This window comes from Solea senegalensis, linkage group LG20 (genome assembly GCF_019176455.1).
Source record: "Solea senegalensis isolate Sse05_10M linkage group LG20, IFAPA_SoseM_1, whole genome shotgun sequence".
Classification (NCBI taxonomy): domain Eukaryota; kingdom Metazoa; phylum Chordata; class Actinopteri; order Pleuronectiformes; family Soleidae; genus Solea; species Solea senegalensis.
The window spans coordinates 5510057-5535952 of NC_058039.1; the positions used below are offsets into that span (position 1 = coordinate 5510057).

The 25896-nt window shown below is 40.2% G+C and overlaps 3 protein-coding genes across 3 annotated transcripts; all 3 read right to left on the reverse strand.

Moving 5' to 3' along the window:
• Positions 1-6239: 6239 nt before the first annotated feature.
• snx27a (sorting nexin 27a) lies at positions 6240-16674 on the reverse strand. The gene is made up of 13 exons (XM_044053431.1): positions 16244-16674; positions 13632-13857; positions 13215-13407; positions 12764-12828; positions 12512-12616; positions 12167-12245; positions 11696-11859; positions 10223-10312; positions 8811-8960; positions 8109-8237; positions 7840-7899; positions 7659-7707; positions 6240-6862 (listed from the first exon to the last, which is right to left on the reverse strand). The coding sequence occupies exons 1-13, from the start codon at positions 16552-16554 to the stop codon at positions 6792-6794; spliced, it is 1692 nt and encodes a 563-aa protein (XP_043909366.1). The 5' UTR covers positions 16555-16674; the 3' UTR covers positions 6240-6791.
• Positions 16675-17777: 1103 nt separating this feature from the next.
• LOC122786908 (ictacalcin-like) lies at positions 17778-19692 on the reverse strand. Its single transcript, XM_044053433.1, has 3 exons — positions 19608-19692; positions 18302-18447; positions 17778-18080 (listed from the first exon to the last, which is right to left on the reverse strand). Exons 2-3 carry the CDS (start codon positions 18437-18439, stop codon positions 17937-17939), a joined length of 282 nt encoding a protein of 93 aa, XP_043909368.1. The 5' UTR covers positions 18440-18447; positions 19608-19692; the 3' UTR covers positions 17778-17936.
• Positions 19693-23005: 3313 nt separating this feature from the next.
• LOC122786907 (protein S100-A1-like) lies at positions 23006-24491 on the reverse strand. Its single transcript, XM_044053432.1, has 3 exons — positions 24412-24491; positions 23370-23533; positions 23006-23252 (listed from the first exon to the last, which is right to left on the reverse strand). The coding sequence occupies exons 2-3, from the start codon at positions 23508-23510 to the stop codon at positions 23088-23090; spliced, it is 306 nt and encodes a 101-aa protein (XP_043909367.1). The 5' UTR covers positions 23511-23533; positions 24412-24491; the 3' UTR covers positions 23006-23087.
• Positions 24492-25896: the final 1405 nt, after the last annotated feature.

Sequence of the window (25896 nt, forward strand, 5' to 3'; positions counted from 1 at the left end):
TCAATGTCACTAATCAATCTAAACGATAAGATGCGGCGAGGGTGGAGTCATGATGCAGCCGGTTCAGGCAGATTCCTGCTCTTGGCCTCACTTTATACAAATGAACATCTGTGTGCAAGATGTTTAGAACATTAGGGGCTACATTTGTTTTGTATTTGAATTTTTCCTTGTACTCACTCACTCATCTTCTACTGCTTTATCCTCCACATGAGGGTCGCTGGTGCCAATCCCAGCTGGACAGGTTGCTGCCAGTCTCTCACATAGAGACAAACAACCATCCACCATACAGTGTCCACTTTGCCTAATCCTCAAATCTGCATGTTTTTGGACTTGGAAACCAGAGAAGCCAGAGGAAACACCCACACACACACACATGTAAACTCCATGCAGAACGACCCTTATTCCAACAGGGTCATTTATCCTATAGGTCTTCTTGCTGCAACGGCAAAGCAGTGCTGCTAACTATACACCAACCACGATGCCGAATATTAAATACATTTAATTTAAATATCATGAAACACGACTGCTGTTTATGCAACGTATTACTAACTCAGCCGCTCCTCTCTGGAGAATGTTGCAACACTGTGCAACTCAGTGTGCTCATTAAATGATGTCGACAAATAAACAGGGATCATCTAGATCAGGACTATACATCAAAAATATGATCGAAGAACTAACAATAAAATGATTTTGGTCACATTCTGTGCTTCGTAACGCCTCAAAGTGTCATCTCAGGGGCATCAAATCTAAAAGGTGCACACTATAAGCATTAGTTTCTCTAAATGACCCACAGACATCTCACAGTGCCTTTAACAGAATACAGAAAACTATCAATGCTCTCAAACCTGTCAGACTACTGTAGGAAAGTATGTAGCAATCTTTGAGCGACAGTGAAAACATGTTTCTCTATTTTTTCTCAGTATTTCTGGTGGAACCACAGGCTAACGGGCGATCCACTAACAAGTTGGTTAAGGGCCATGTGTGGCCCTTGAATAGACTGGCTCTAGAGTCTTGTTAATGCATAAAGGCTGTTAGGAGGAGTCTCGATTTAAACATGTTAGGCGTCATGAGTATACATTCACATACATATGCAGATTTGATGTTAGCGGAGATGTCAAACCCATCCATCTATTGACCTCATTTGCAGGATGGATAATATCCAACGATGCATCATCTAGAACTAGATTAAAGACTTCTTTTTAGGAGTTAGATGAGGCAGTGCTGTGGTTATGTTGACGGCAAGAAAGATTCAACTCTCAACAGTTAAAAAACACTCGCATGCGTAAACAATATGCAGGTTTAGAGGAGTGAAAGGAAGTGTCACACGGCCAGAATTCTGCTACCAACTCACGGTCGGAGGCCTTAAATACAACATAAACCACGGCTTTGCTTATAGATACAGCGCTCGCAAGAATCAAGACAGTTTCATGCCATGAAATATTGTGATACGTTAGTGTGTCAATAATCCCTTACACCCTTAGTACATACCATACAGCAGTACATTTATCAGGTTTAAGAGGTGCAGTATAACTCACTTGGCAGAGCAGGTGGCCAGCAGGCCAAGGAGCCTCCAGTGACCAAGGTTGAGTCTTTGCCAGGTCCTTCACTCTCTGCCTTCTCCTACTCAATAACAAAGGCTTAAAATACACCGAAAACAATAATAAGGAGCAATAATACAACTAAAACTGTGAGTATTAACACGTCATGTCAGGCTTCTATCAGGACAGTAGAGCACATGTGATGCAACTCAAGGAAAACATCAGCAGAGCCGGGGCTTGATTCGCCTACAGTAGGTTGCATCATTTGAATAACGCCTCACACCTTTGTCTCACTGCTTCTCCTGCAGCAGCAGACTCTGTTCATCGCGGCGAATGACATAAAAAAGAAAGGACATTTGCAGCATGTGACCATCAAAATGTCACTGTGCCCGTGGACCTTTTATTCACGACTGTGCTCCCCGCGGAGGAACAGGTGCAGCTTTATACTGCGTTTCCAAAAGACCTGAGACCGTTTACAGGCAGAAAATGTGAAATTGCAGCAAGTGGATATTGGATAATAAAGTATGGGGGACAATCACTGAAGCAAAGCACCAATCTTCATAAATTACATTTCCACTTATCAACCTGAAAGCAATCTTGGGCTTCAAGTAAGTTGTGACTGTACTTTGCTATTCATCGTAAATGTCTTTAAGCTGTTGAAATGGAGAGAGGGAAACGTTTCTGGGCAGCAAAACTGTCAAATCCAGCAACTCCTTCACTTCTCATGCAGCAGTTTGTGGGTTTAGAAAAAAAACATAACATTTTTGCTCTTAAAGATCCACCAGCAGTCACTCAGCGTAAACTGCATTTCCATAAATGTCTCCCACACATGCACAAATAACAGCCATCTCTCCAAAAGGGAGAGTGGTTAACGTGCCGTAAACCTTGTGAATGGAGACGGGAGTTTGAATGAGACGCCGTGGCAAGTTCACAAAAGAGATGCTTCATTGAAGAAAAGGCAGCAGCCGTGATATTTGGACCAGTTCACATTTAAGGACATTAAAGCCTTATTAGTAGTTCTTGTCTGTTTTTTTTTTTCTTCCCCTCACAAGTGAATTAGTCCCAGATGAGCACGGCTGTGACTCCATCACTGTTAAGTCTTTACAGTCTTGATGTTGGACCGGTCTCACTGCAGGAGGAAGGAAATCCATACATTGACAAACGCGGCGTAAATAAAGAACAGAAAAACCAAAACAGCATTTTCCCCAATATATAACTTTATTTAAAATATTGTTACAATTTATTACTCTACACATTTTCAAATCTTTTTGTCCTTTTTTTTTCTCTTATTATATTGGTTAGTAAACCTTTGTGTGTTTTTAAAGATATAAAACTCTCCGTTTTGTAACCTATAAGCATCAGGTGTTACGTGATGTCTTAGTAAATGCAACACTGCTTCTCTTTTAAACAGCTCGTGTGTTAACACAAAAATCAAATGATTGACAGTGGCTCTCGCATTGTACACACTATAATTTCCCCCACTGTTTATAATTTCTGTTTAAATAAATAAAAATTTAGAGTTGGAGAAACAGGAGTGCATTTCAAGATATTATCTTTTTTTCTTTTTAAAACAGCTATTTACATGTTTAAAAGACAGACAAATGCGCCGTAGCTTTTTTTTTTTTTAAATTCATGTCACTGCCTGCTTGACGTGGGAAAACCCTGTGTTTCAAAGCAATGGACAAAAAAGGTTAACACTTTTCAAACAGCACTCTCATCCACCCTTCACGTTAGTCACAGGGAGGACACATAGGTTGAAATGAAAAAGCAGTCCATGGCATCCCAAACGTCAGATCTACACCAACAGAGTGAAAACAGAGTGAATACACAGCCTCATAAACACTTCAGACACAAACATAAGAGCCCTGTGAAATGCTGCAGAACTTTAACAATGGGAAAATACGTCATTCACTGAATGCTGTTGACTTGACACACAAGACTCAGGAAACCGATGTGTTTCTATAGCAACAGCAGATGATGGGAATTTTCTTGAAGCCAACACAAACTTTTTTTCTTTTTTTTTGAATTTCACGTGCAATTCACACACGGAGAAATTACTCAATTCTTCTGCCACCAATATTTCAACTATCATACATTCTTGTCATCTGTAAAGTTCTCTGTGAAATTCAAACCTCTTGTCATAAAAATCACTCTCTTACTCGCCCCGGCCTGCTCTGCGCGTCACACGCAAACACAGAACAGTGCACACCGACGCACAAACTCCACCAAACACAGGCTAACCATACAAAGACGTGCTTCTTGACATTCCTGTCTCCTCTTCTGCTCTTCTCCTAACCATAGTTACTATGACATTTATCTCACTGATGGCAGGAACGGACGCACGCCTGCCAGGGACTGACAACCTGCGTAAGATGGCACCTACAGCAGACGAGACAAACCGAAAACACAAATATATTTTTAAGAGAAGAAAGGGGAAAAACAAAACAAAAAAAAAACACATCAGCCCTCTAAAAGCTTATTCACAGCAGCACGAGCCACAGGGACACACAACAAATATCAAAAGGTAAAAAACACTGTTTTGAATACATTATTGTGAGGAGGGAGTCTGTCGGTTGACAGGAATGAAAGGAAAATAAGCGTGTTGAGCCAATGTGGTGCTGCCACGGCAACCACATCTCCCCGCGAAGATGGGAGAACAACCTGAAGAGAGTAGGAGCAGAGGACAGGACAGGCCAACACACACACACACACACACACACACACACATCACACAATCACACAACCTCCTCTGCCTCTACAGCTTGTAGGGAAAAAAACAACATGGTTGAACAGCTTTAATTCTTGCCATCCATCTTTAAATTGGTTATTACTTTGGCTGTCAAAATGACCATCCAGCTATTTGCACATTGCAGGCTCTTATCTAAGGCCGTCTATGTGTGGTGTGTGAGTGAAACATACATCATGACACTTACATCAGACTGTCATACAACTGATGCCAGTCAGGGAACTGGGAATCAAAAATAGCATGCAGTGCTCGGCTAAATAATGTTGTCAAACTGAAACAGAGTGGCAGGGAGATGAGGATGTGTGTGTGTGTGTGTGTGTGTGTGAACGTCAGGCAGACAATAGAAAACGCCTCGTATTTGTCTCCATCTGTCTGGCATCTCCACTGTCATATAGACACAAATCCCCATCTTCATTTACTGGCCCACACAATGACAACTCATCAATCACGTCCAATCTGAGTTTGAAAAGCTTATCGGCAATGTCACTGACAGACACAGAGGACACACACACTCACACACACACACACACAGACGGGAGTCTGCTCCGAGACAACCACAATCTAATTATGACTAAACCTGGGTATGAAATACATATATCTTACAGAACGGACAGCTAAACGCCACTGCACAACAAATTAAAAACACTCAAACGTGTCAAACTGCTCTACAATTCAGAGTGGATTAAAAATAAAAAATAAAAAGAAATCCCTCTCTGTTTCAGGTTTTCTGGTTTGCAGTCAGAAGGTGAGTGAAAGACAAGACTGAGTAAGTAATGTTTTGGCCAAGATAAACTGCACGCCCTTGATAGATAAACAGAATTCTCTCATTCATGTGTAATCATTTATGCTCAAAGGAGAGGCAACAAAGAAAAGCACAACTGCATCTTATCTCTGTGAGGAAATGGAATAAATGCTTTAAAAAAAACAAACAACTAAATTCTAATTCATATTTTCATGTCATGTACATATACACACAGCTAATACTGAATCACTCTCTAAGACGCGGACAGCTGTCTGCACTGCTCTTTCCACTGATGACAGTGAAGGCAGTCACACAACTTCATGGACCATCTGAACACACACACACACACACACACACACACACACATCTGTCCTCCTGATATGGTTAATGGACAAACTGCAGAGGAGGAATACTTCCAGGTGAGTTACAGAGCCCAAGGGTGCACTCTTTAGGAAGATTTCAATTTCTTCAAAACCCACGACAACATCTGTCTAACACTCTGCTGCCCCCTGCTGTCTGTTCACAACACACACACACACACACACACACAAACCATCTGTCCTCCTGATATGGTTAATGGACAAACTGCAGAGGAGGAATACTTCCAGGTGAGTTACAGAGCCCAAGGGTGCACTCTTTAGGAAGATTTCAATTTCTTCAAAACCCACGACAACATCTGTCTAACACTCTGCTGCCCCCTGCTGTCTGTTCACAAAACAGCAGCTCAACACACACACACACTCAGAGCCACTCCTGTCCTGTCCTTGTATTCAAAGCCTGTGGGTCAGATTCCTTGTGTAGAACAAGTGTCATGTTTAAACGGTCAAAGCCTTTGGACCATCAACTCTGAGAAGAAGAAAGCCTGACCATACTGACCGTCAACAGACCTCTCTCTCCAGTAGCATAGCTTTGACCACAAGACATGGTAAATGGAGATTAGTAGGAGCAGCTAGGACGTAAGTCAATTAGTGTTTCACTGTGTAAGATCGACAAACCAATTATGATCGGCCATAAATGGATCTATTTGATCAGAAGAGTGTTAAACGCACATATAATTAGAAGTCCCCTCACGTCAGTTTTCAGTTAGTTACATTTGTGTCCCCTACATTTGCAGACAAAGACAAAAAAAAGTTTAACCTCACAGATAAAAAACATTATTTTTGTGTTAGAATCCAGCATCAGTGTAAAGCATTATTTTGCCTTCTTCGTCTTCTTTTTCGTCGCTAACCGACAGGAGTTTGTTTTTCTGTCCCGTTGTGTTCCATCGCCAGAGCTCGGTTCTGCAGATGAAGGCTCCGGTTCTGGCCTCGGCTTGGGTCGATCGTGTTGCGTCGGGGATCCCACCCCAGACGTCAGCTCCCTCGTCAAGTTCCTTAGAGCAAATGTTGCCTTGCTGTGGTCACGCTGACCGGTCACGTGCAGCAGATATGCGTTACATCTCAACCAGTGGCGGGAATTGGCTCGTGTCCAGCCACATCACAGGGTAATTGTATGGAGGAGAACAGACACACTATGGAGATCAAGTGCATGAAATGAAAGCTGGCTTTTGTTTATCTTCCTTCATTGCTCTTCTTGTTGTGTGTGTATCCCTGGGTTTGGTTAAGTGTCACTTTTCCAATTTCCCAAATTTGGTCATTTCCAGTTTTCGGGGCATGGACTGTGTCAGTTCTGTCGCTCAGGTTCTTTGTTTGTAGATGGGCGCTCTCTGGGGTGGCTGTAATGATGCGAGTGGACCAGTTGTAGTTTCGAGTGGTGACCCGTGGTTTTAAGACGTTGCAATCTCCCCCCCTAGGTGGCGCCATCCTTTTTGCTGTGTCTCCAATGGAGGCAGAAACTCTGGAACAGAGAGTGATTTCAGGGAAACAAGGCTCAATGATGTGCTCTTTTCAAACATCATGTGACTTATCATCACAACTGTCCCTCTGTAGGGCGCCATCACCCTCACCTGATATCTGAATATTTCTGACTTTCTTCCTGTTTATTATCTCGAATCCTCATACGTTGTTGTCGTTTATCCTCAAACCTGCTTTGTTCTTCTCTCATGAGGCAAATAGTTTAAACTCTTTCCCCAGTGACACTGACCATGAGTCATATGACTCAATGTGCATTTCATTTGAATATTTTTTTTCACCCAGCAGGATGGGTCTCTTCTCAGCAACTCAATACCACTGTACGAGACTTTACTCTATCAAGTTAAGTACTGTGTGAAGCTGCAGTTAAATGTCTATAAAATGTTTCTCCTCTTTGTTCAGTTCCCATTACGGTTCCAGTTCCGATTTAATAGTGGTGACAGAAGAGCACGTCTCTGCTGTAATTCCGTGTCAATGAATGGAAGTTACCAACTACTAAAGCACTCATATATATTGTGGCCTTTAACAAAGGAATCAAGGGAGTAGGATATCGTCTCTAAAATCCTCTTCTTGCCCTTTCAATTTTTGCCAGTCAGGAAATGTGTACATAATTTATAAAGCTTTATCGGTGCCGTCATTTGAAATGCTCTTTATGATCACATCTGAATACATATTTCTTCATGGTTTTTCCTACATAAAAGCCACCCTTAAGGTTTGATGCTTCGAGTTTGTATTGGTGTTAAAAACAAACCAACAAACAAACAAAAAAATGCCTTGCTTACCACTGTTACTGCAGTTTTTGTTGTCTTTGTCAGATGCCTCTTCCTCAACCTAATCACAAAAACAGGTCATTGGCTTACAGTATCTAAAGAAAAATGTCACCAGGGGATAAAGTGTACAGTTTCAAACTTGGCATGGAGTCATGGGCTTCCCAGAATGACAGAGGAAAGGAGTGGTCCTTACCTGTTTCCTCCACTTCAGCTCACAAAAGACCCGCTCAAAACACTCGTGCATGTAGTTAAACTGGGAGGGAAAAAAGCAGAATTGTTATTCAGTCATACAATACACTCCATTTATAAGCTCTTTTAAAGATTATAGGATCAGATAAACTAAATTGTAAACTAAAAGTATTCATCCCCATTGTTAATTATATTTTTGTCTTGTTTCTGTCATGTGGATTTAAATAAATATGAAATAATTATCACATCACATGATAATGCATGTACACTCACATATGGAGTAAAGATTTTGACCCAGCGAGGTTTCTTCTCTCCTCTAGCGTACTCGAAGCAGAAAGCCATGCCCTCCTCGTCGGTGTCCCAGCGCTGCATCTCTCCCCACTCAAAAGCGATCACCTGATTCTAAGGCAGAGACAGAGATGACAGTGGGGTGAACTCCATGCGTACGCGACACACTGGAAATGTTTAAGTTTGAGTCACAGTTCATCTATTTAGGATTTTGTTTTTGTTTTGCAAGAAACAGTAAAGACACTGAAGCTCCAGTTCTTCCTCTGTTTGGTTTTGTGAACAGGAACAATGTTACTTTACTTGTTTGCTGTGTCCTTCATCTGAAAACAGGTGCTGTCAAGCAATACTATCAGACCTGGCTGAGGAAGCATTTATGAATAAACACCAGAGAAAGAAGCATATATCCCATCCAACTATTAAACAACCAGATTTTTGAGCAGTATAATCCACTTTTCTTGGGCACTTCTTTGTCTTTTTGTTATTTTACTGTTGACATTGGCTCCGTCTGTCTCGTCATAAAATGACTCCCTTCCTGTATACAGCAAGGGGATGTCAGTGGGTAACATAAGAGCTAAACACTGCTATAACCCTAGAGTTGTAGATTTGTGTGGAGCTGATAGACCTCATCAGCATTGGGACAACAGCGGTGTGAATCTTCTAAGTTGCCTCAAACTAACGCGGACAAACCTCCAGTGTGCCGTCCTCCGTGCAAGCATGTAGCTTGAAGTGATTGATGCTGATGGCTGTGATGACATGTCCCTTCCTTCTGGAGTCACAGGAGCAGTGAGGAAACACCACCTCATTGTAGCCTTCACATGTCCGCAACAGGCTCAGGTACTAAAAGACAAGTATTACAGAGCACAAATTAGACAACTGAACTGTGAGCAGCAGAAGATTAAGGTCCAATTACAATAAACCCAGCTACTGTATATGCCTCACCAGAGTTGTCACCTACCCCACTAACTATACCGTTGTGCTAATTATAGCAGATTTATCGAGGCCACTAATGACAAGGCAAATAACTAGAGAAAAAGCACAAACATTAAGAGTAATGTGCTTCAAATCCTAATTGGCAGTTGCTGTCATAGAATGCTGTGGTTATCTGTGAAGCAAATTTAAGAACATTTAATTTAATTTAATATAGGTCACACTTCCTTTGAACATTTTAATGTGTATACAGTATATATGTACATAATAAAACAACCAAGTCAACGGGGCAGTAATAATGTTGCAAAAACATTAAACATGCATTTCCTTAAGATTAGTGGGAGCAACTATTATATTTCAACACTGAGATAAAAAGGAACTGAATATTTCACAACCACTACTTAAGAAACTGTGCAGTCCCACCTGGTGTGTGAGAAATATAGTATGTAATGGGCAGCCTGTGGCCAAGGGGAAAGGGAACTTGACTTGTAACCGGAGGGTCGCCGGTTCAAATCCCCACCCGGCCAAAAAGGGCTGGGGTACCCCTGAGCAAGGTACCCAACCCCCAACTGCTCCTAATTCTAGGATGGGTCAAAATGCAGAGGAATACTTTCCCTAAGGGGATTAATAAAAACTAACTTTAACTTTAATTCAAAAACTTCTAAAATGTCAGAAAACCTCCAAATGGCAACATCTGTGTAAAGTCACCACATGTTCAAAATCACAAAACGATGACTGTTAAGATGTGAAAACTGGAATAACATTGTATCATAGAGCACAAAAAGGAAACAATATTGCTTTGTATTGTGACTTTGTAATAAAAAAACAACCAAAAACATCAATTGGATACCAGATGCAAAGCATTGAATGGTAATCTTTCTTTTTATCCCAATGGATTCACTGTGTTGCTGTGTTTATTTCATGCAAATTTAGATTTTGTTGACAGTCAGCTCACTGAAACACATGTACAGGAGTTCAGTTCAAGTTCTACAAAAAAAATATATAAACCCACAGCTTCACTTTTGTCAATAACATCTAGACGCGTATTGTGAAAGGATATCCGACCTTTCTGTCTGTATTTGGTAATGTTTTGGTGATGGCACCGGTCAGTGAGTAAACAGTGTAGTCATCCCAATCCCCCTCCCAAACAAAGACTGGTTTGTGGGACTGACCGTGGCCATCTTGCGTTGCTCTGCCAGTTTCTGCAGCTGGTAGGATTTGTCCTCTGTTTTTATGAATCCCTTCTTCACATCATCCAGTGCCTAGACAAACAGGGGGTGAGGTAGAAGGGCAGGTGAGCATGGCATCAAGAGACACAACACTATTTAACACACAGGAACAAACAACACAAATGATTCTGCATTTAAACTTCTACTTCTACTTCTTCAAGAAGATATTTGTGGAGCTGAGTTCAACTATTTATAGCTACACTCGCTTGTGTGCATTTCACAGTAGCTCTAACTGGTATTCTCATTAGGAAACATTTCAAATGACAATATGAAAACAATGTGACCCGTATTTACCAGTAATTGCCGAGACCAGACTTTGTGACAGTTCCATAATGAACCTACAATAATCATATTAAGTGTGTCTAACGACATGTTTTACACCCAACTAATTAGTTGTCTGGTCCACAACATAGCAGCTGAAGCCAGATATTTCTGTGTGACCAAAGCCACAGTTTTTCTATTGCAGATTTTAGTATTCTGGACAGGTTTGTTCTCATGTTTGGCAGGAATATTAGTGCAGACAGGTGTTGATGGTACCAACAAAAATTGCTTTAATGCATCACTTCTGAACCTTACGTGCCTAAAAGGCTTAAGGTAGTGACCTTCATTGGACGGATTGCAGCCTCTAGGCTGCTGTCCGTGCTAAAGCTATTTTTAGTGCATTTGCATAAGAAGATTCTATTCCTCTTTTTTACTCCATTTATACTTTAAGATTGGAACATTTCCACTGGCTTGTTGAATATCAAGTTTCCTTGGTTTCCTGATTTAGTACACTAGTGATGGGCTTTCAAACAAAAGACCATTTGCTTCACATTCACCATGTAATTTGCTTCATGTTTTGTTTAGGATACGACTTATATAAGCAGATACGAGGGTTTCAGTTGACTTAGTAGTATCAGTTGCAGATACACACGACGGCTGTGTCTATAACCATCATAAAAACAGCTAGATAACAGTTATTTGCCAGCAGTCCCAGCAGGCAAGAATTAATGTACCTCTGAGCTTTGTAATGATAAAATATGTTGGAAAATTAGACTTACTAAAGAATATATTTGAAATGATTACATGTGGCCTAATTCAATTTGGAGACAATACTAATAATAATAATAACGATGGCCACAGAATCAGTTGCTCTTATTCCTAAATAATGACATTGTACTGTACAGTGATACAAAATGTTTGTATTCTATTCAAGGCCATTGTAACTAGACAGAGATCTGCAAGACTGTGCAACTGACCAGCATGAGTCATTAACTGTACACACAATATACAGTTCATTTTCTTGATTACTGATCCATGCTGAAATGTGCAACACTATGTATGAACTCAGTACTACACAAACTTCTAGAGAGAAAACCCCCAGAAGATGAGATTCCCTTGAGTGCATGTAAGACAGGATTCGATTATTGTTATTACCTGGTGAAAGCAGTAATGCAGCGCCAGCGGATTGTCTCTGAGTAACTCCTCCTCCTGGAAGCTAAACAACCATTTGCGGAGTGCCAAGCAAGTCCCCGGCACTGCTGACGTGTAGTTCTGCACATAAAGCTTGTGGGGAAACTCATTAGGCGCCAGCTTTCGTACTGCAACAAAAACAGAATAACAATGTGTACAAAGAGTGCAGAGGTGGTATTTTATCATTAACAGAAGTTTCATAATAACCTGTGTCAAACACTGCATATAAACCCCAAGGCACATTTGGTTAAACAAATGGGAGGATATACAGTAGGTCTTTATTTAGATCATCTCTATCGTCTCATCTTTATTTACTGGTCACACGAAAAAGTCAGTTCAGAGAGGGATTTTAAATTTAACACATGACCTTATGAAAATGCTTGGTTCTATTTCAGTCTCAAGCTTTCATAAACATGAAATATACACAATTCTTACCAAAGGAATGGTTGATGACTTCAAAAAGTGCAAAGTAGCTCGCCATAATACTGTCCATTCCAACCTTCATCACTAATGCCTAAAGGAAAAATAATACAAAGTTAGTTATCTAAGGAAAAAATCTTATATATCAAGTAAATCTACCAATGTTGCATGAAACATTTTTCCTACATGTAGGAACACTTGTTGTACAGCAAGATGAGAGAACATTCATTAATTTAAGTGTCACACTTATGGCTAATTGAATGTAAAGCCCAATTCACATGCCAAAATAAAGGGGCAATAACCTGTAAGATACACTGCAGCTGTGAAAGCACCATTCCAGCAGATGTCACATGGTCTTACCTGATACACCTGGTCTGTGGTGCTATTCTTGCGGACTCTGACAGAGATGGTGGTCTTATCGGGCAGGGCTATTCGCAGCTCTACGTCTGTCACTCCATTGTAATTCTGCAAATAAAACCAAAAATATTACAAGAAGAGCTCTAGAGCTACACAAGCTGCAACAGTTAATTAAGGACACCTGTTAAACTGAAATAGATGAGAAAATCTAGAGACGTACATCTGAGAACAGTTAAAAAAAACAAAGGAACTTACTTCATCTGATTCAGAGAGAAACTCCTGCATGATGTCACTCTCCCCAATAACCCGCACAGAGCAAACTACAGACAAACAAGGACAGAGAAAAGGGAGACGTGGGGTGGGGTGGTCAAAATAAATTAAATGAACAAAGGATGGCTAAATGTCAGTTTGCTTGTGTTGAGATTTGCTGTATTTCCTATGCAAAGTGAAAAAGTGACTGGAGACTATTCTCTGCTTTTTTTATTCTATTCTAACAAAACACATGTATACACATTATTCTGTCTTTATTATGGTATGACTGCTCTAGATTTTGGTGGGTCTAAACTCTTTTTTGTACTTGAACTTCACCCTTTGACGATGAAGTTGTAATTCTTCTTTACTGATATATGGATTGGTGACAGAAAGGCATTTTTCATTGGTCCTAGCTGGAGATCAACACAGGAAGTTTTTTTTACATTCAGCCTACCTCTCTCAAGATATTCCTCCAGGCCTCTACGACGAGCGTCCAGTTGCTGTTCAGAGAGAGAGAAGGGCCATTTCCCAGGAAGCTTTGGAAAATTGAAGTTGGAAAACTCCCTCTTTAGGTTCTGGTTCAGGATGGCAAACTCTCTGTAGCGCTTAGAGCAAAGCTGTCTACCCGACATGTACACATTGTACACCTAGATGCATTGATGCAAAACAGAAAGGCATTAGAAACTACAGAAAGGGTGAAAGGTTTCCATCATATTACAGTTGCATTTTTACACTAACACAAGAAAAAACAGGCTTTATTAACTGTGTATAAACAACAAATATTTCCTACATATATGGGAGAAACTTCCAGGTTAGCCAGAAGTGGCTATTTCAAAAATGAAAAAATTAGAAGTAACAAATGAGCACTCACCACAAACCTCTCCGAGTGCTGTTCTACATGTTTGTATGTGGGAATTGAAATGGGCACGGCCTGCTTGTCACTGTAGTCATAGTTGGGTTGGACATCCTCTCCTCCTTCCAATCCATCAGCCTCCTGAGCTGGGACTGAAAGCACAGCCAGGACCAGCTCCTTTTCTCCAGCACGGATCAGGTCTACAACCTGCTTATGGGTGGCACCTTCCACACTCACCCCATTACTAAAAGAAAGTGAGAGCAAGAGAAATATGCAATAGAAATAAGTGACTTCTTTTTCACATGATCAGTTTAAGTATCGGCATGCAGATTCCTGAAATACCAAGCAAAACAGATCAAGTAGAGCTTGACTGGACATAAATCATGCTAGCATGGTATGAAGTGTATGAAGCATACATACTTAATACTTTCTTTTTAAATCTTAGGGTATTTTTCCCCTCATTTACATACAGAGCACATTCACTTTTATGCAAGGTAACCTGAGGTCAAACTGTGTCACCGATTGTTGGCCTTTTGTGGAGGAATTAACTAATGATAGCAGAAACACTGGATTTTACAGTGACTGATTGCGAAATTGCATTTAGCTCACAATGGTAATGTCACAGTCAATAAGGAATTCACTAGATTAGGTAAATAGTGGCAGTGATGGAAACTTGTGCATCTCCAGACACTTACAAGACTATAAAATACTGTATTAATGTCACAAATTACATCAACTTGTTATTTGTCTAATCAAAATGATGTAATGTTTTTTAATGTATCTCGCATTGATATACACAATGTCAGGAGGAATGCTACATATTGGTCAGCTCTAATGTCTCCCTTTCCTTTAGTGCTGAGCGAGACACCTCCCTTCTTGGCATTGCTGTGGCCAGATGGCACCAACATCAGGTGTCTCAGTTAATCTTCAAATGAGAAACTGCGGGAGGGACACAAATGAAACCAAGGAGCAAGCAAGAGCACAAGCACAGATCTAATGTCCACTATATAGTGGCCACCCTTTCATTACTGTTGATGAATGTGTCTGTGTAGTGTGAAAGATAATCAAATAGGTAAAAACTAAATAAACAGGAGATGAGAGCAGAGCAGAGCATTTTGAGAAAGGAGATCAATGTGACAGCATTGATCTCTAAAGAAGCATAATCAATGGTGGGAGATGAAGATAAGAGCAGTGATTTGGGCCTCAACACCACTATGATACAATCATCATACTAAACAGAAACAGAAAGGTGTTTCGGTTACTTTATAAGCAACAAAGAGGGATTGGTGAATTAGGCCAAATAAAAATAAAGCAACAACTTTATTTTTCAGTATCAATTACTAGTGAGTGTTGTGAGGACCAAGCACAGCAAGACCGTTCAATTTTATTTTTATTTGACTGGGAATTTGTGTATTTCTATCCAAATTATAACCAGGGAGTGGCAAGGCAGTCAAGGAATAATATAAAACTAAGTCACAAGTTAACTGCTTGTCAACTGCCCCTGTTCATAAAACTAAAATGCTGACATCACATACTTCACCAGATGATTGCTTTGTGTTTTAGGGAAACTGTCAAGCTGGTTAATAAGTTGCATGACAAGACAATGTCCTGTCATATGACCAGAGAACACTTAAGAGAGTTAAAACTGAGAATACACAGGCCAAGCAACTTAAAGCTGGGTTATTGTTCCTTGTTTTACGTTTCACTTCTCCACTGTTTTTTTCACTGATCAAATCAGCACATACTTTAGCCTTTAGAGACTTTAGAAATTCAAATGGATCTCAGAAACACTAAGACCTCCCTGTAGTTTTGGCTAAAATGGCTGTATCAGTGATAGTTGTTCTTATTCATGCAGTATTCAACGTTTAGATGTATAATATGAACGTATGGAGGCTCAGCTGGGACATTATTTCTCTTTACTCTTTCACATATTCCAATGGATAGAAAGCAACCTTGAGCTGAAGTTATTTTCATCTAAAACTCTGACAGGCTAACACATGTGACTGGAAGTGTTTGGCGAGTCAAAATTAATTCAATACAATGTGATACCAGTCAATGACAGGTAGTGATAATAATAGACAACAATGGTCAGCACTCAGAACTGTCCCATGTAAACAGTGAGGCCATTCAGACCAGCCTGTCAAGCACTCGCGCCATACGATGCTAAATTTGAAGGACAACACTGTGTTCAAGCAGGGTCGAAATACACAGCTGACTACATACCAATACAAAGTTCGGGAATTTAACTTCTTCCTCACAACTTTGCAGAAGCAGTGCGTTACGCAAAAGGCTGACTGAACAAGGCGTTAGCAACCTGTGTGATAGCTAGCTATAGCTAATCAACATGCACAGCCTGTTGTCTTACTTATGTAAGCTAGTTAGCCTTCTAAGTAAACCACTAGCATTAGCTTTGTAAAGTTACACCTCCATACAGGTCGGGTAAACATTCTGACACGGCACGTATCACTAGTTAGCTATGTGAACGGCAAAGGTTTGTTATGACACGGAACATTGCGTTATATCCTGAGGAAAGCTACCGTTAGTAGATGCTTCAATCTAGACCCACAAGGGCTATAGCTAGCCTACGCGCTACCCCCTCTGCTTTATTGTAGGAATAGAAATAAACTTACACTTCGAGAATTCGGTCACCCTTTGCAATTCCAGCTCGGTCCGCGGCGCCTCCTGGCAACACAGCGCTGACATGCTGAAGAGGAGCGTACAGTTCCCCGTTTATGCTCCGTAGCTGTCCACCTTCACTCACTTGACCGCGAACATTGAACCCGTATCCAGACTCCGACTTAACGATCCTCACCATCCGTGGACCTGACGTGACTATAGCTGCGTTCTGGCCCGCGATGCCTGTCGACGAGCCGACGGCCGGACCATTACGGGATGTCGAAGGGACAGCCGGCCGAGTTTCATCGTCTCCTACATCCGCCATCTTATCCACAGACCCTGACCCCCCTCCTGCAGTCGGTGTCTCCTGGCGAATTCAAAACAACACTCACAGGCTCTGTCCCTCGATAACGTTAGCTCCACAGACCGACTCTGTTGTTGATAACCCGCCCACAAAAAGTGTCACGAGACGCGTCCACACAACGTGACTTCCCGGAGGCGTCACCCAGAGCCGTCATATTAAAGGGCTCTGGCGTCATCAAGCAAACAAACAAACAACCGTTTGTTTGTTTGTTATGTTTGTGTTTTTTTTTTTAATTATTTAGTTTTTCCTTTACACTAGCAAACCTATTCACGACTTTATAAATGTTTCATTTTATCTATCTATGTCATGGAATGTTGTAGGAACATTTCTTTTTTTTATCTAAAACAGTGGATCTCAAATTTTTTATACCCAGTACCACCTGTGGAAATATTGAAATAACATCATTATCACCAATGTTGAAATACAGTGGTGTAAACACGCCTAGCAAAGTCAGCTACTGACTTTTTACACAAGGCAGATTTATTCCCAATAATGTAATTTGCCCTCTCATCATCCTCCTGTTCCTCTCATATACTTCGCACACTGGTATAGAGACGATAAGGTGACTGTTATTATTATTTTTATTTTTTTTATTTTCTACACAGTCCGCTCCATTCACATACCCTACAGTAGGACAGTATTCCTGATTTTCTTCCAATTACCACCAGAGGAAGCCCACATACCACTGGTGGTACACGTACCACAGTTTGAGAACCAAGGTTGTCATAAAGATTTGTGAGGTTAATATAATTAGATTTGTGCATCCCAATCAGACACTCTACTGAATAATCAGAAGTCAGTATCATCCAAATAAAAACTATCATTTGTTTGGTCCACGTTTCAATTTATTAACCTATTTGTCCTGATCACGTTCCTGTTGAGTGAGAAACGTAAAAGTACCAAAGACTCACCGGGATCAAAAAAAAGAAACCAAGGCAATACCTTGGTTTTGATTTAATGGAAGCACAGGACAGTTTTTATCTATACACACTGAGAGAATAGGAACAAAAACCTAAACTTTTTACCTAAGCTTTACTAAACTTTTTGTGTCCACACCCTGGACATGGGTTCAGGTCAGGGGGGTGATTTGTCCTGGACACAAGCAAGGGGGGCTTCAAGGAAAAAAGGTTGGGGACCACTGCCTTAAAGGGATCATGGTGTGCAATTGTACAATAACAACAATGTTTCAAACAAGAACAACAGCGTTTATTTGATTTTGCAATGTACTACATGTATTTTAGTGCATTCAAGCAGTAGATATGTAAGCCTTTATCAGAACAGCTGAAAAGAGAGAAACTGTTGTGTTTGTTCCTCTGTGTGCTGACCACTGGATGGCGCTTGGATCACTTTTTCTTTCCAAAGTAGTCGTGGCACATTTGAGTGAGGCAGCACACCAAGTTGACAAATTCGCCGAAGTCCACACTGTTGTCCTTGTTTCTGTCCAGCTCATCGAAGATGCGGTCTAGTGCTGCCTTGTCATTGGCTTTCTGCAGATATAAGAAACATATTGTTTTGCAAACCTGTGGCCCGACTGACATGAACAAAATTTCAGCGTCACCATTAAACTGTCACTTGATTTGTGCACAACCAGATGCACAAACCACACTGTAATATGAATGCATTTACCACTTAAACATGTAAACCAGTGTGTTGACGTCTTATTTTGAGTGTGCAGGGCTGAGATAGTGAGAGGCCAGAAAGCACTCACCCCCAGCATGTTTCCAAATTCATTCTCAAGCAGCTCTTTCAGCTCTGCCTTATTCAGAGTGTTAGCGTCCCCTTCCTTTCTTGAATATTTGTCAAAGGTTTTTATGAGAAGAGCCATGGCCTCCTGGATGTCAGACATGTTGGTAGCTGGTGTAGGAAGACAGAAAAAGTTAAACGATGACTCTTTGTCATTTCCCCTAGCATCCCTGTCTTGTTTGCGCTGTCATCAGAATGTTGATTAAGGAGAATTTAAGTTTAAATCAGGCTTACACTCTATATTTTCTAAACTGAGATTAATTAAGTGAGTAAGTTGCTACAGAATGATGTCCTCGTTTAAAGCTGCAGTGGCAAAATATCTTTTATACATGCAGCTTAATGGGTGATTGGTAATTAAATCGATTCAATAATTGTATTTAGTGAATAATGTTTGTTTTTTTCAAATCTGGTAACTGGTTATTTATCTGTTCTTAAAATACTGGAATTGTTTTCTTGTTTAAATGGCTACATTAGCTAATTAATATTGTGTAATTATAAAAACAGAATATGGGTCGAGGTACACATATTAATGAATCCCTTTCTTGCAAGCATCAAGGAGTAGCTGACATCATTGCCTTTGTCCCTGTCTGTGTTTTTCCTCTGAGTTTTCCATGAGGCGGGATAAAAATAAACGCTGGCTTTCCACCGGGGCGCAACCATTAACATTTCCCCATGTCACTGCTCTCTAACACTGCAGCGCCTTTACAAAGTGACATAGAATATTGCTATGGCAACATGAGACTCTCTTCCAGGTAACTAAGCTGGACCAGGTAAAGAAGCAGGTCGAGGCTTGAGTTAAGTCCCAGTAGTGATGTCAGATATCTGTTTTGTTAATGCCATATGTCTGAAAAGTGTTTGTTTCCACATGAACCCAAGAGAGTTGTGGTTGCCTTTTGACTCACACGACGCTGCTCTTTCCCTGCGGTGCAGTAAGCTGAGGATCTTGTGGCCTCAGAGGGTTTTTAAGGGAAAATCGTAAAGGATAAGCGCACAAAGGGAAAAGCCCTTTCACTGATACTGATGCTGTTATGTTTTTGCAAAGTAAGAAAAAGGTCAGTGCCCACTTTTAAATGTGCACTGGACCATTTAAAGTCCTTCACTGCCATGGTTGCGTAATGTGCAGTGACTGTTTCCACTTTGCACAGTTTGCAATGAAAATATCAGCCTAAAAATATTTCCAGAGCTGGTAGTTAATGAAAATGTGAACCGAGTTTTTGAATTCCACACAGTTAACCAACAAAACAACAGCATTGTTTGCATTTTTTACTCACCACCGACGAGATTTAAGCAGATCAGCGAGTGAAAGTCAGTCTTGGAGGAGATGGAGTGACGAGGAAATGGATGCAGAGGATGCTTTATATGTCACCACTCCCATTCTTCCTCCGCCTTTAGTCTTTGATCTTAATCCACGCCTGCCCAGATTTTAGATCTTCTGTTAGTTGCTGTTGTTTTTTCCTCCACAAAACAGACTGTTTGCAGTAATTAAAATAGTCAAAAGTTATTTTATTTCAAGAAAGGGGCATTATACTTTTTCATTTGTTACCTCCAGTTAGAGGTAGCAAATGATTCCTTCAAATAATACAATTTGTTTAAGTTGACATTTTCTCAGAATGTCAGTGGAAGTTGATAAGATGAGATAAAAGCTCAAGCTTCCACTTTTTATTTTTCTCACTTTTATCTTTAACCCTATTCTACGGTTCAAAACAGATGTAGATAGATAGAAGAGTTTGGGATGCAGTGCACTTCCAGACAAACCGGAAAAAAATGTTCTTACAGTATGTATGCTTTACATTTAAGTTTTGTTAGTCCATGCATGTATTTAAATGATTAATTTATGTTTTTGCTTTTGTGTGTGTCTTTTGTTACTTGTTTGTGAAGCTCATGATTCTAAAAAAGAAAATGCCAGGCACAGAGACACAGCAAGGGTCTCATTGTTATGGTCATGAATGAGTCTTCTCCTCATTGCAATTTTCACTGTGTGACTCATAGTCATGTCCCTGAAGCACATGAGTCACACTGCAGACCCAAAAAGAAAAAACATAGACAAAAAAAAAACAAAAAACAGCACGGTGGCAAACTCTTCGTGTATGCTCATCTCTACGTGTGTGTGGTCTGTTGAGTGACTTTGACTTAGTTATTAAATGTCTCCTCTTCACGCCCAGGGGTACAATTACTTTGGTCTCTAATTAACAACTTTAATTAGAGTAAAATTACATACAGGTTATACGTGGATGAGAAGTTAAGTCACTCTCACCATCACTGTCTTCTGCAGAGCATTGTGTGTGTGTGTGTGTGTGTGTGTGTGTGTGTGTTTCTGTCATTGGTGGAACACTTGAGTCAAACCTCTTACTTCTCCATCTTAGTCACTCAAGTCAGGGAGGCAAAATCCATGGCAACCATATTCCATTGCATTACATTTCTAACTGTGATTCATACGCAGCTATTTGTGGAACAGCTGGATCCGATTGATTACCTTATCAAACTTTAGTTGCAGTTACACTCACATGCCATCTAGTGGTGCAGCAGGCTCACACACAGCGTTATTCTAACATGATTAATGCTTTGTCTTACGTGCTTTTAATTCTTGGTTGTAATATTTTGTTTCATTCTTCATGTTTCATGTTTGAAGCGTATACTCCTGAAGATGACTATGACCTGGATGACTTCACATAAGAGACGAAAGTGATTGAAAATGAAGGGAGTACATAATAACAAGGCATAAAGGTGTTCAACTAAAGAGAACAACGCCATTTCATCTTTTATTTAGGCATATTTTGCGGATCCTTACAGCTGTAAATAGTTTCCATTGGCAACAGCTACTTCCCAAACATAATAAAAATCCTTTTAATATACAACAGTTATAATATAACTGTTATATAATAATTAAAGTTGTCCAGTGAGTGGTGCTGGTCTTGACGGTGCCCGTCTCCACAAATAATGTATATATACTGTATATATATGTATATATATAAAAAAGTAAGATTTCATTGACACCACCAATCATTGTTGCTGTGGCTTCATGCTGTAATTTTATCAAATAATGACTGCATTGTTTGAGGCTACATGATAAAAATAGAGCAAGTATATATACTGTATATATAGCTACTGTATGTGCACCGTGTTACTGACCGCAGTGATGTCTCTGTACGGCTACAAATTTAGGGATATTGAGAGAAAACAAGTCTGTAAAGTAAGAATTCCTGACTCTAAACACAAGAACCATGCACCACGCCCATGTCATCCAGAGCAGTTTTGGGTCACATGGGCGTAGGGCTTGTGTAAACTGAAGGACTGACTGTAAACTTGCACACAAACACATGCACAGATTTGCACTATTCTTTTTAGGACACTGCATTGAATTCCATTCATTTGGACAGACTAAACAAAGTGGTGCACCTAAACTTAACCAATAACAAATTAACCCAACCACCATTCAGATCCTAAACCTAATCAGGTCATTAGGACCAAGTTTTAAGTTTTTTATCTTGATGAAGACTGTGGTCCTAAAAAGGTTAGTATTTATGCCAGAAAGGGTCCTAAAGAGGTAGGTTTTGCATTCTTTGTCACTCATAGACATAATGCATTACTTAGCCTCTTACCATGACCTTAACCATCACAACTAAATGCCAAACACGAACACTAACCCTTATCCTAAACCTAACCCTAAAACCAGGTGTTAATCCAGCCAAAATGTCCTCACAAAGATAGGTTTGCTTGAGAACTGGTCCATTCAGCCTACTAAAGACATGTACACACACACACACACACAGGCACAGTGTATCCTAGCAACTTGACTGTTTGCCCTGTAGATAATTGTTGGTAGGCCACAGAGTTAGGCCCTGCCCATGGAGGTGTGTGCAAAGCTTTTTTATTGCCCTGGGTTTTGACTTCTAGGCAAACCTTCCTCAGGCGGTACAAATCCTGCCAACTTTACTGGAATTAAAAGACAATCATTCGTGGCCTAAAGTCGAACCCACACATCCCCATCCTTTACATTCAAGATTAAAATACTGATTGCCGGTTTCATCACACAGGCCTGAGAAGAAATGCTGCCTTAGAGACTTGATTTCAGAGAAGGAAAGGTTGAAATGAAAGAGTCCTTTTTTGCTGAGAGAGAAGCAGGAGGCGGGGTTATCCTGTTCCTCTTACCACTCTGGTATTTTCCAACTTTCATCAGCCATGAAACACAATGAAAAGAATTTGCTGGAAAAACAGTTTGGTGGGCCGATCTGTGCTGAACACCATGACTCAGAGCCTCCACATTTCCTCTGCCTCAAAAGCTTAAACAACTACAACAAACAAGCATGCAGCAAACGTTTGAATGTTCCCCGTCGCCTCAGTATTCTTTTCATGTATGTGCCATAATACAGGAAATTGTGACATTGGCTTCACAGAGAGGTGTGTTCATAAATAGAGCATTCTGCAGATTCCTCAGAGCAGTGATAAGCAGAACCTTATCAGTTATAAAGAGAGTGGTTACTCTCCCCTCGAAACATAAAGTATTTCTGTTAAAATAAAAGAAAGTACAGTACGAACTCTGGAATGAGCTGAACAAGGGAGTGAAATAACGTGATTCAGTGGCTGAGGGCCATGATGTGGGGCTCCATGTATGATCTCACACACACACGCAAACATAGATTACACACGACAGGCTTGAAATTCTTCAGTGTTTTTAATGGACAAAGTTATCTTTACAAAAAAAAAAAGAAATGCTTTTTGGCTTTTCTTGTCCTCCCTTCTGCTGCCATTCTTCACTTTCTGTACGACTGCTGCCTCAGGTGCATCTGATAGCACTGCTCACAAGCAACTGACAGTCCAACAACCAGAGAAACAAACTCCTCAAAGTCCACCTGGCCGTCGCCATTGGTGTCCAGGTCCTTCATGATCTTGTCGATAGCAGCAGGGTCCTTCTGAGACTGGGGGGCATGAACAAGACAATAATGTTGGTTTTAGTGCACGTGTGTTTACAATAATAAAAACAACTCTGCCCATTTGTCCTTTGTGCATTTGGCATGAACGCGCTCGCGTCTCACCTCAAGGAAGTTGGAAAGCTCGTTCGCCATCAGATCCTTAAGCTCTTTCTTTGATAGTGTGGCTGAACTTCCCTCTTTAGAGGTGTAACGGTGGAACACCTTGATAAGGGACTCCATGGCAACTTCCAGTTCTGAAGGCATGATCGCGAGGGTTGGAGTTTACACTGAAAAACACAAATCAGACAGTGGAGAGATTGTTGAATGATGGCATTTACTCTCAGTGTCCATGCTTTTAAAACAAGACCTTATCTATCTTCTCAGAGGCAACAGGACGACTTGTTTATGTGTATATCTGATTATTTGTTGATGCCATCAAAAACACAGACTGTATCATTGCTTTGTACCAGTTATTAGCATGATAACACAATGAGAAGAGAAGTGTACTCTGAACTTTGCTCCAGAGCCCTACCCACTGGTGAGTAATCCTTGGTAGAGGTGAGATAAGGCCTGTTATTAAGTCCTCAAAAAAAGGACACTGTGGTATTGACAAGCAACCACAAGAGAGTTTCAAAGAAATGGAACAGAAAACATGTAGATTGCAAGTTATTAGCTTATGAAAGAATGAAAAAATCATTATGGGGTTAAAAAAAAAAAATCTACCAACATCAGAAGTTAAGCAATTTTGACTGCTTAAAAGGAGAGGGGGGGCGGTCCAGTCCAGTCACACCCTTTAGCCAAAGCGTAGATGTCTCAACACACAATTCTCATGACAGAGTTAAAAGTTTCACTACATTCACTTGTGTAACGATTAAGGCACTATAAGTCTACAAAAGATTGTTGAATAGAGTTAGTCCAAGTGAAGGTCAAAACTGTCAAAATCTTTAAATCTTACTTTTTGGCATTATTAAAGACAAAAGGGACAAAACTTCATAACTTAGAAGCAAGCAGTGGAAAAAGTAACCAGACAGGAGATGTTCCTTAAAACAATGAAAGAAAAAGTAAACAGTCTGTACCACATTCCTTCCACAATTGACTGATTGACATCATGCGGTTTATTAAAACTTCTGACAAAGAGCCAGCAGAGCGTTGTTCTTAGTCTTACCGTGCCGAGATCAGGAGAGACGGGACAGAGAGCAGGAGTTGTGGAAGAGAGCAGCAGAGACTTTATAGAGAGGCAACGCCCTGGGACTTCTGTGAGCTGTGAGTCAGGCTGAGACATGGATGTGGATCATTGCATTAAGGGGGCGGGAAAAGCAAACACAGAATTGTTATGCATACATTGGCTTTAAGACAGTTATACTACTTTCATTGCATTCTTCTATGGTGAGTGTACAACTAAATAAAGACCATATAGGACTTTATATTTAAGCTCTACGGTTATAAATGAAGACGTAAAGCATTACTAACAGGGATAAATTTAGCTCCTAAAGGAAATATGAAGAAACAGTTTAAAATACTTTGAGTTAAAATAGAAAAAGAAACATTTTGTGTGTTTTGTGAGAGTATAAATGTCCATAGCAATTTTTGTGTTCCATCTCAAACTCCTCTTCTTCTTCTTCTTTGGCTTTGAACCTTATGTTTCCACTGAAGACAAATACTATTTCTAAATAATTGGCCAGTCCTATAGCTACAGCATACAGACAGGCATGCTTAGACTTGCCCCCTGTGCCCCAAAATACTGAAACCGAGTTACTTGGCTCCTACTATATGCTCTTCTACAATAATGACCTAAGCTTGTTTGTGACAATACATTTATACAGCATCAGACAAAGACAAAACATTTGAATATGACATTTTAATACTTTAGGAATAATAGTTCACATTTAGTTCACTGGACTATGAAATCCGCAATATTCAGTAGAGAACATGATACAATCAAATTCTTGAAAACCTGTGACACTGAATCCCTTGCGGAGACAAATGTGTGATTGATTTGGAATTTTGAGCCTTGACTTGGATGGACATTGCACATTTACATAGTCTTTCTTACATATGAAAGACTACAGGTTGTGTACTGGGTAAGCTCTGGTGCAGTGGTCACCAAATAAAAAGCTGCTCTTAGGATGTAGACCAGGCTTGTTGACACATGAATATTGTGCTCAGTCAGTGAACATATCAGTAGTTTGGTCTCCAGCGCATCAGAATAAAGGCTTGTTCTTTGCAGACCATAAACGACTGTCTGCTTTTATGGGGCGTGGTCTGTCTGTGGAGGATCGTACCATCAGTGCCTCAAGATATGAGGATAAAAGAATGAGGATGAAGATGAACTTTGAACTTTGTCCTGTATAGAAAAGCATTACACCTCACATTGTACAGCCTGCTGGAAATTATTATCATTTTTTAATCATTATTATTATTATCATCATTAGAAGAAGATTTTTCCCAGAGATCAACAGAACACTGTGAAACAAATTAACCATACACTTGAGTCTCTTGAGACAAAAATGTCCACTTCCAAAAACTGTTACATTAAAACATTACAGATTAATATATATATATATATACATATGTATAAAATATCCCCCATTCACCCGACAGTTATTATATGGAAAAATAACAAATGACATCAAGTAATCAAACTGGCATT

Bases quoted from the DNA above. Each gene is read 5' to 3' on its own strand.
- LOC122786908 (XM_044053433.1), bottom strand. From the start codon at position 18,439: ATGTCTGACATCCAGGAGGCCATGGCTCTTCTCATAAAAACCTTTGAC. The intron at 18,081-18,301 runs GTGAGTGCTTTC...TTATATCTGCAG, and splicing joins AATTTGGAAACATGCTGGGG to AAAGCCAATGACAAGGCAGC.
- snx27a (XM_044053431.1), bottom strand. From the start codon at position 16,554: ATGGCGGATGTAGGAGACGATGAAACTCGGCCGGCTGTCCCTTCGACA. The intron at 12,617-12,763 runs GTAAGTTCCTTT...TTTTATTTGCAG, and splicing joins TTCTCTCTGAATCAGATGAA to AATTACAATGGAGTGACAGA. The intron at 11,860-12,166 runs GTAAGAATTGTG...TTTTTGTTGCAG, and splicing joins AGTCATCAACCATTCCTTTG to TACGAAAGCTGGCGCCTAAT.
- LOC122786907 (XM_044053432.1), bottom strand. From the start codon at position 23,510: ATGCCTTCAGAACTGGAAGTTGCCATGGAGTCCCTTATCAAGGTGTTC. The intron at 23,253-23,369 runs GTGAGACGCGAG...CATGCCCCCCAG, and splicing joins AGCTTTCCAACTTCCTTGAG to TCTCAGAAGGACCCTGCTGC.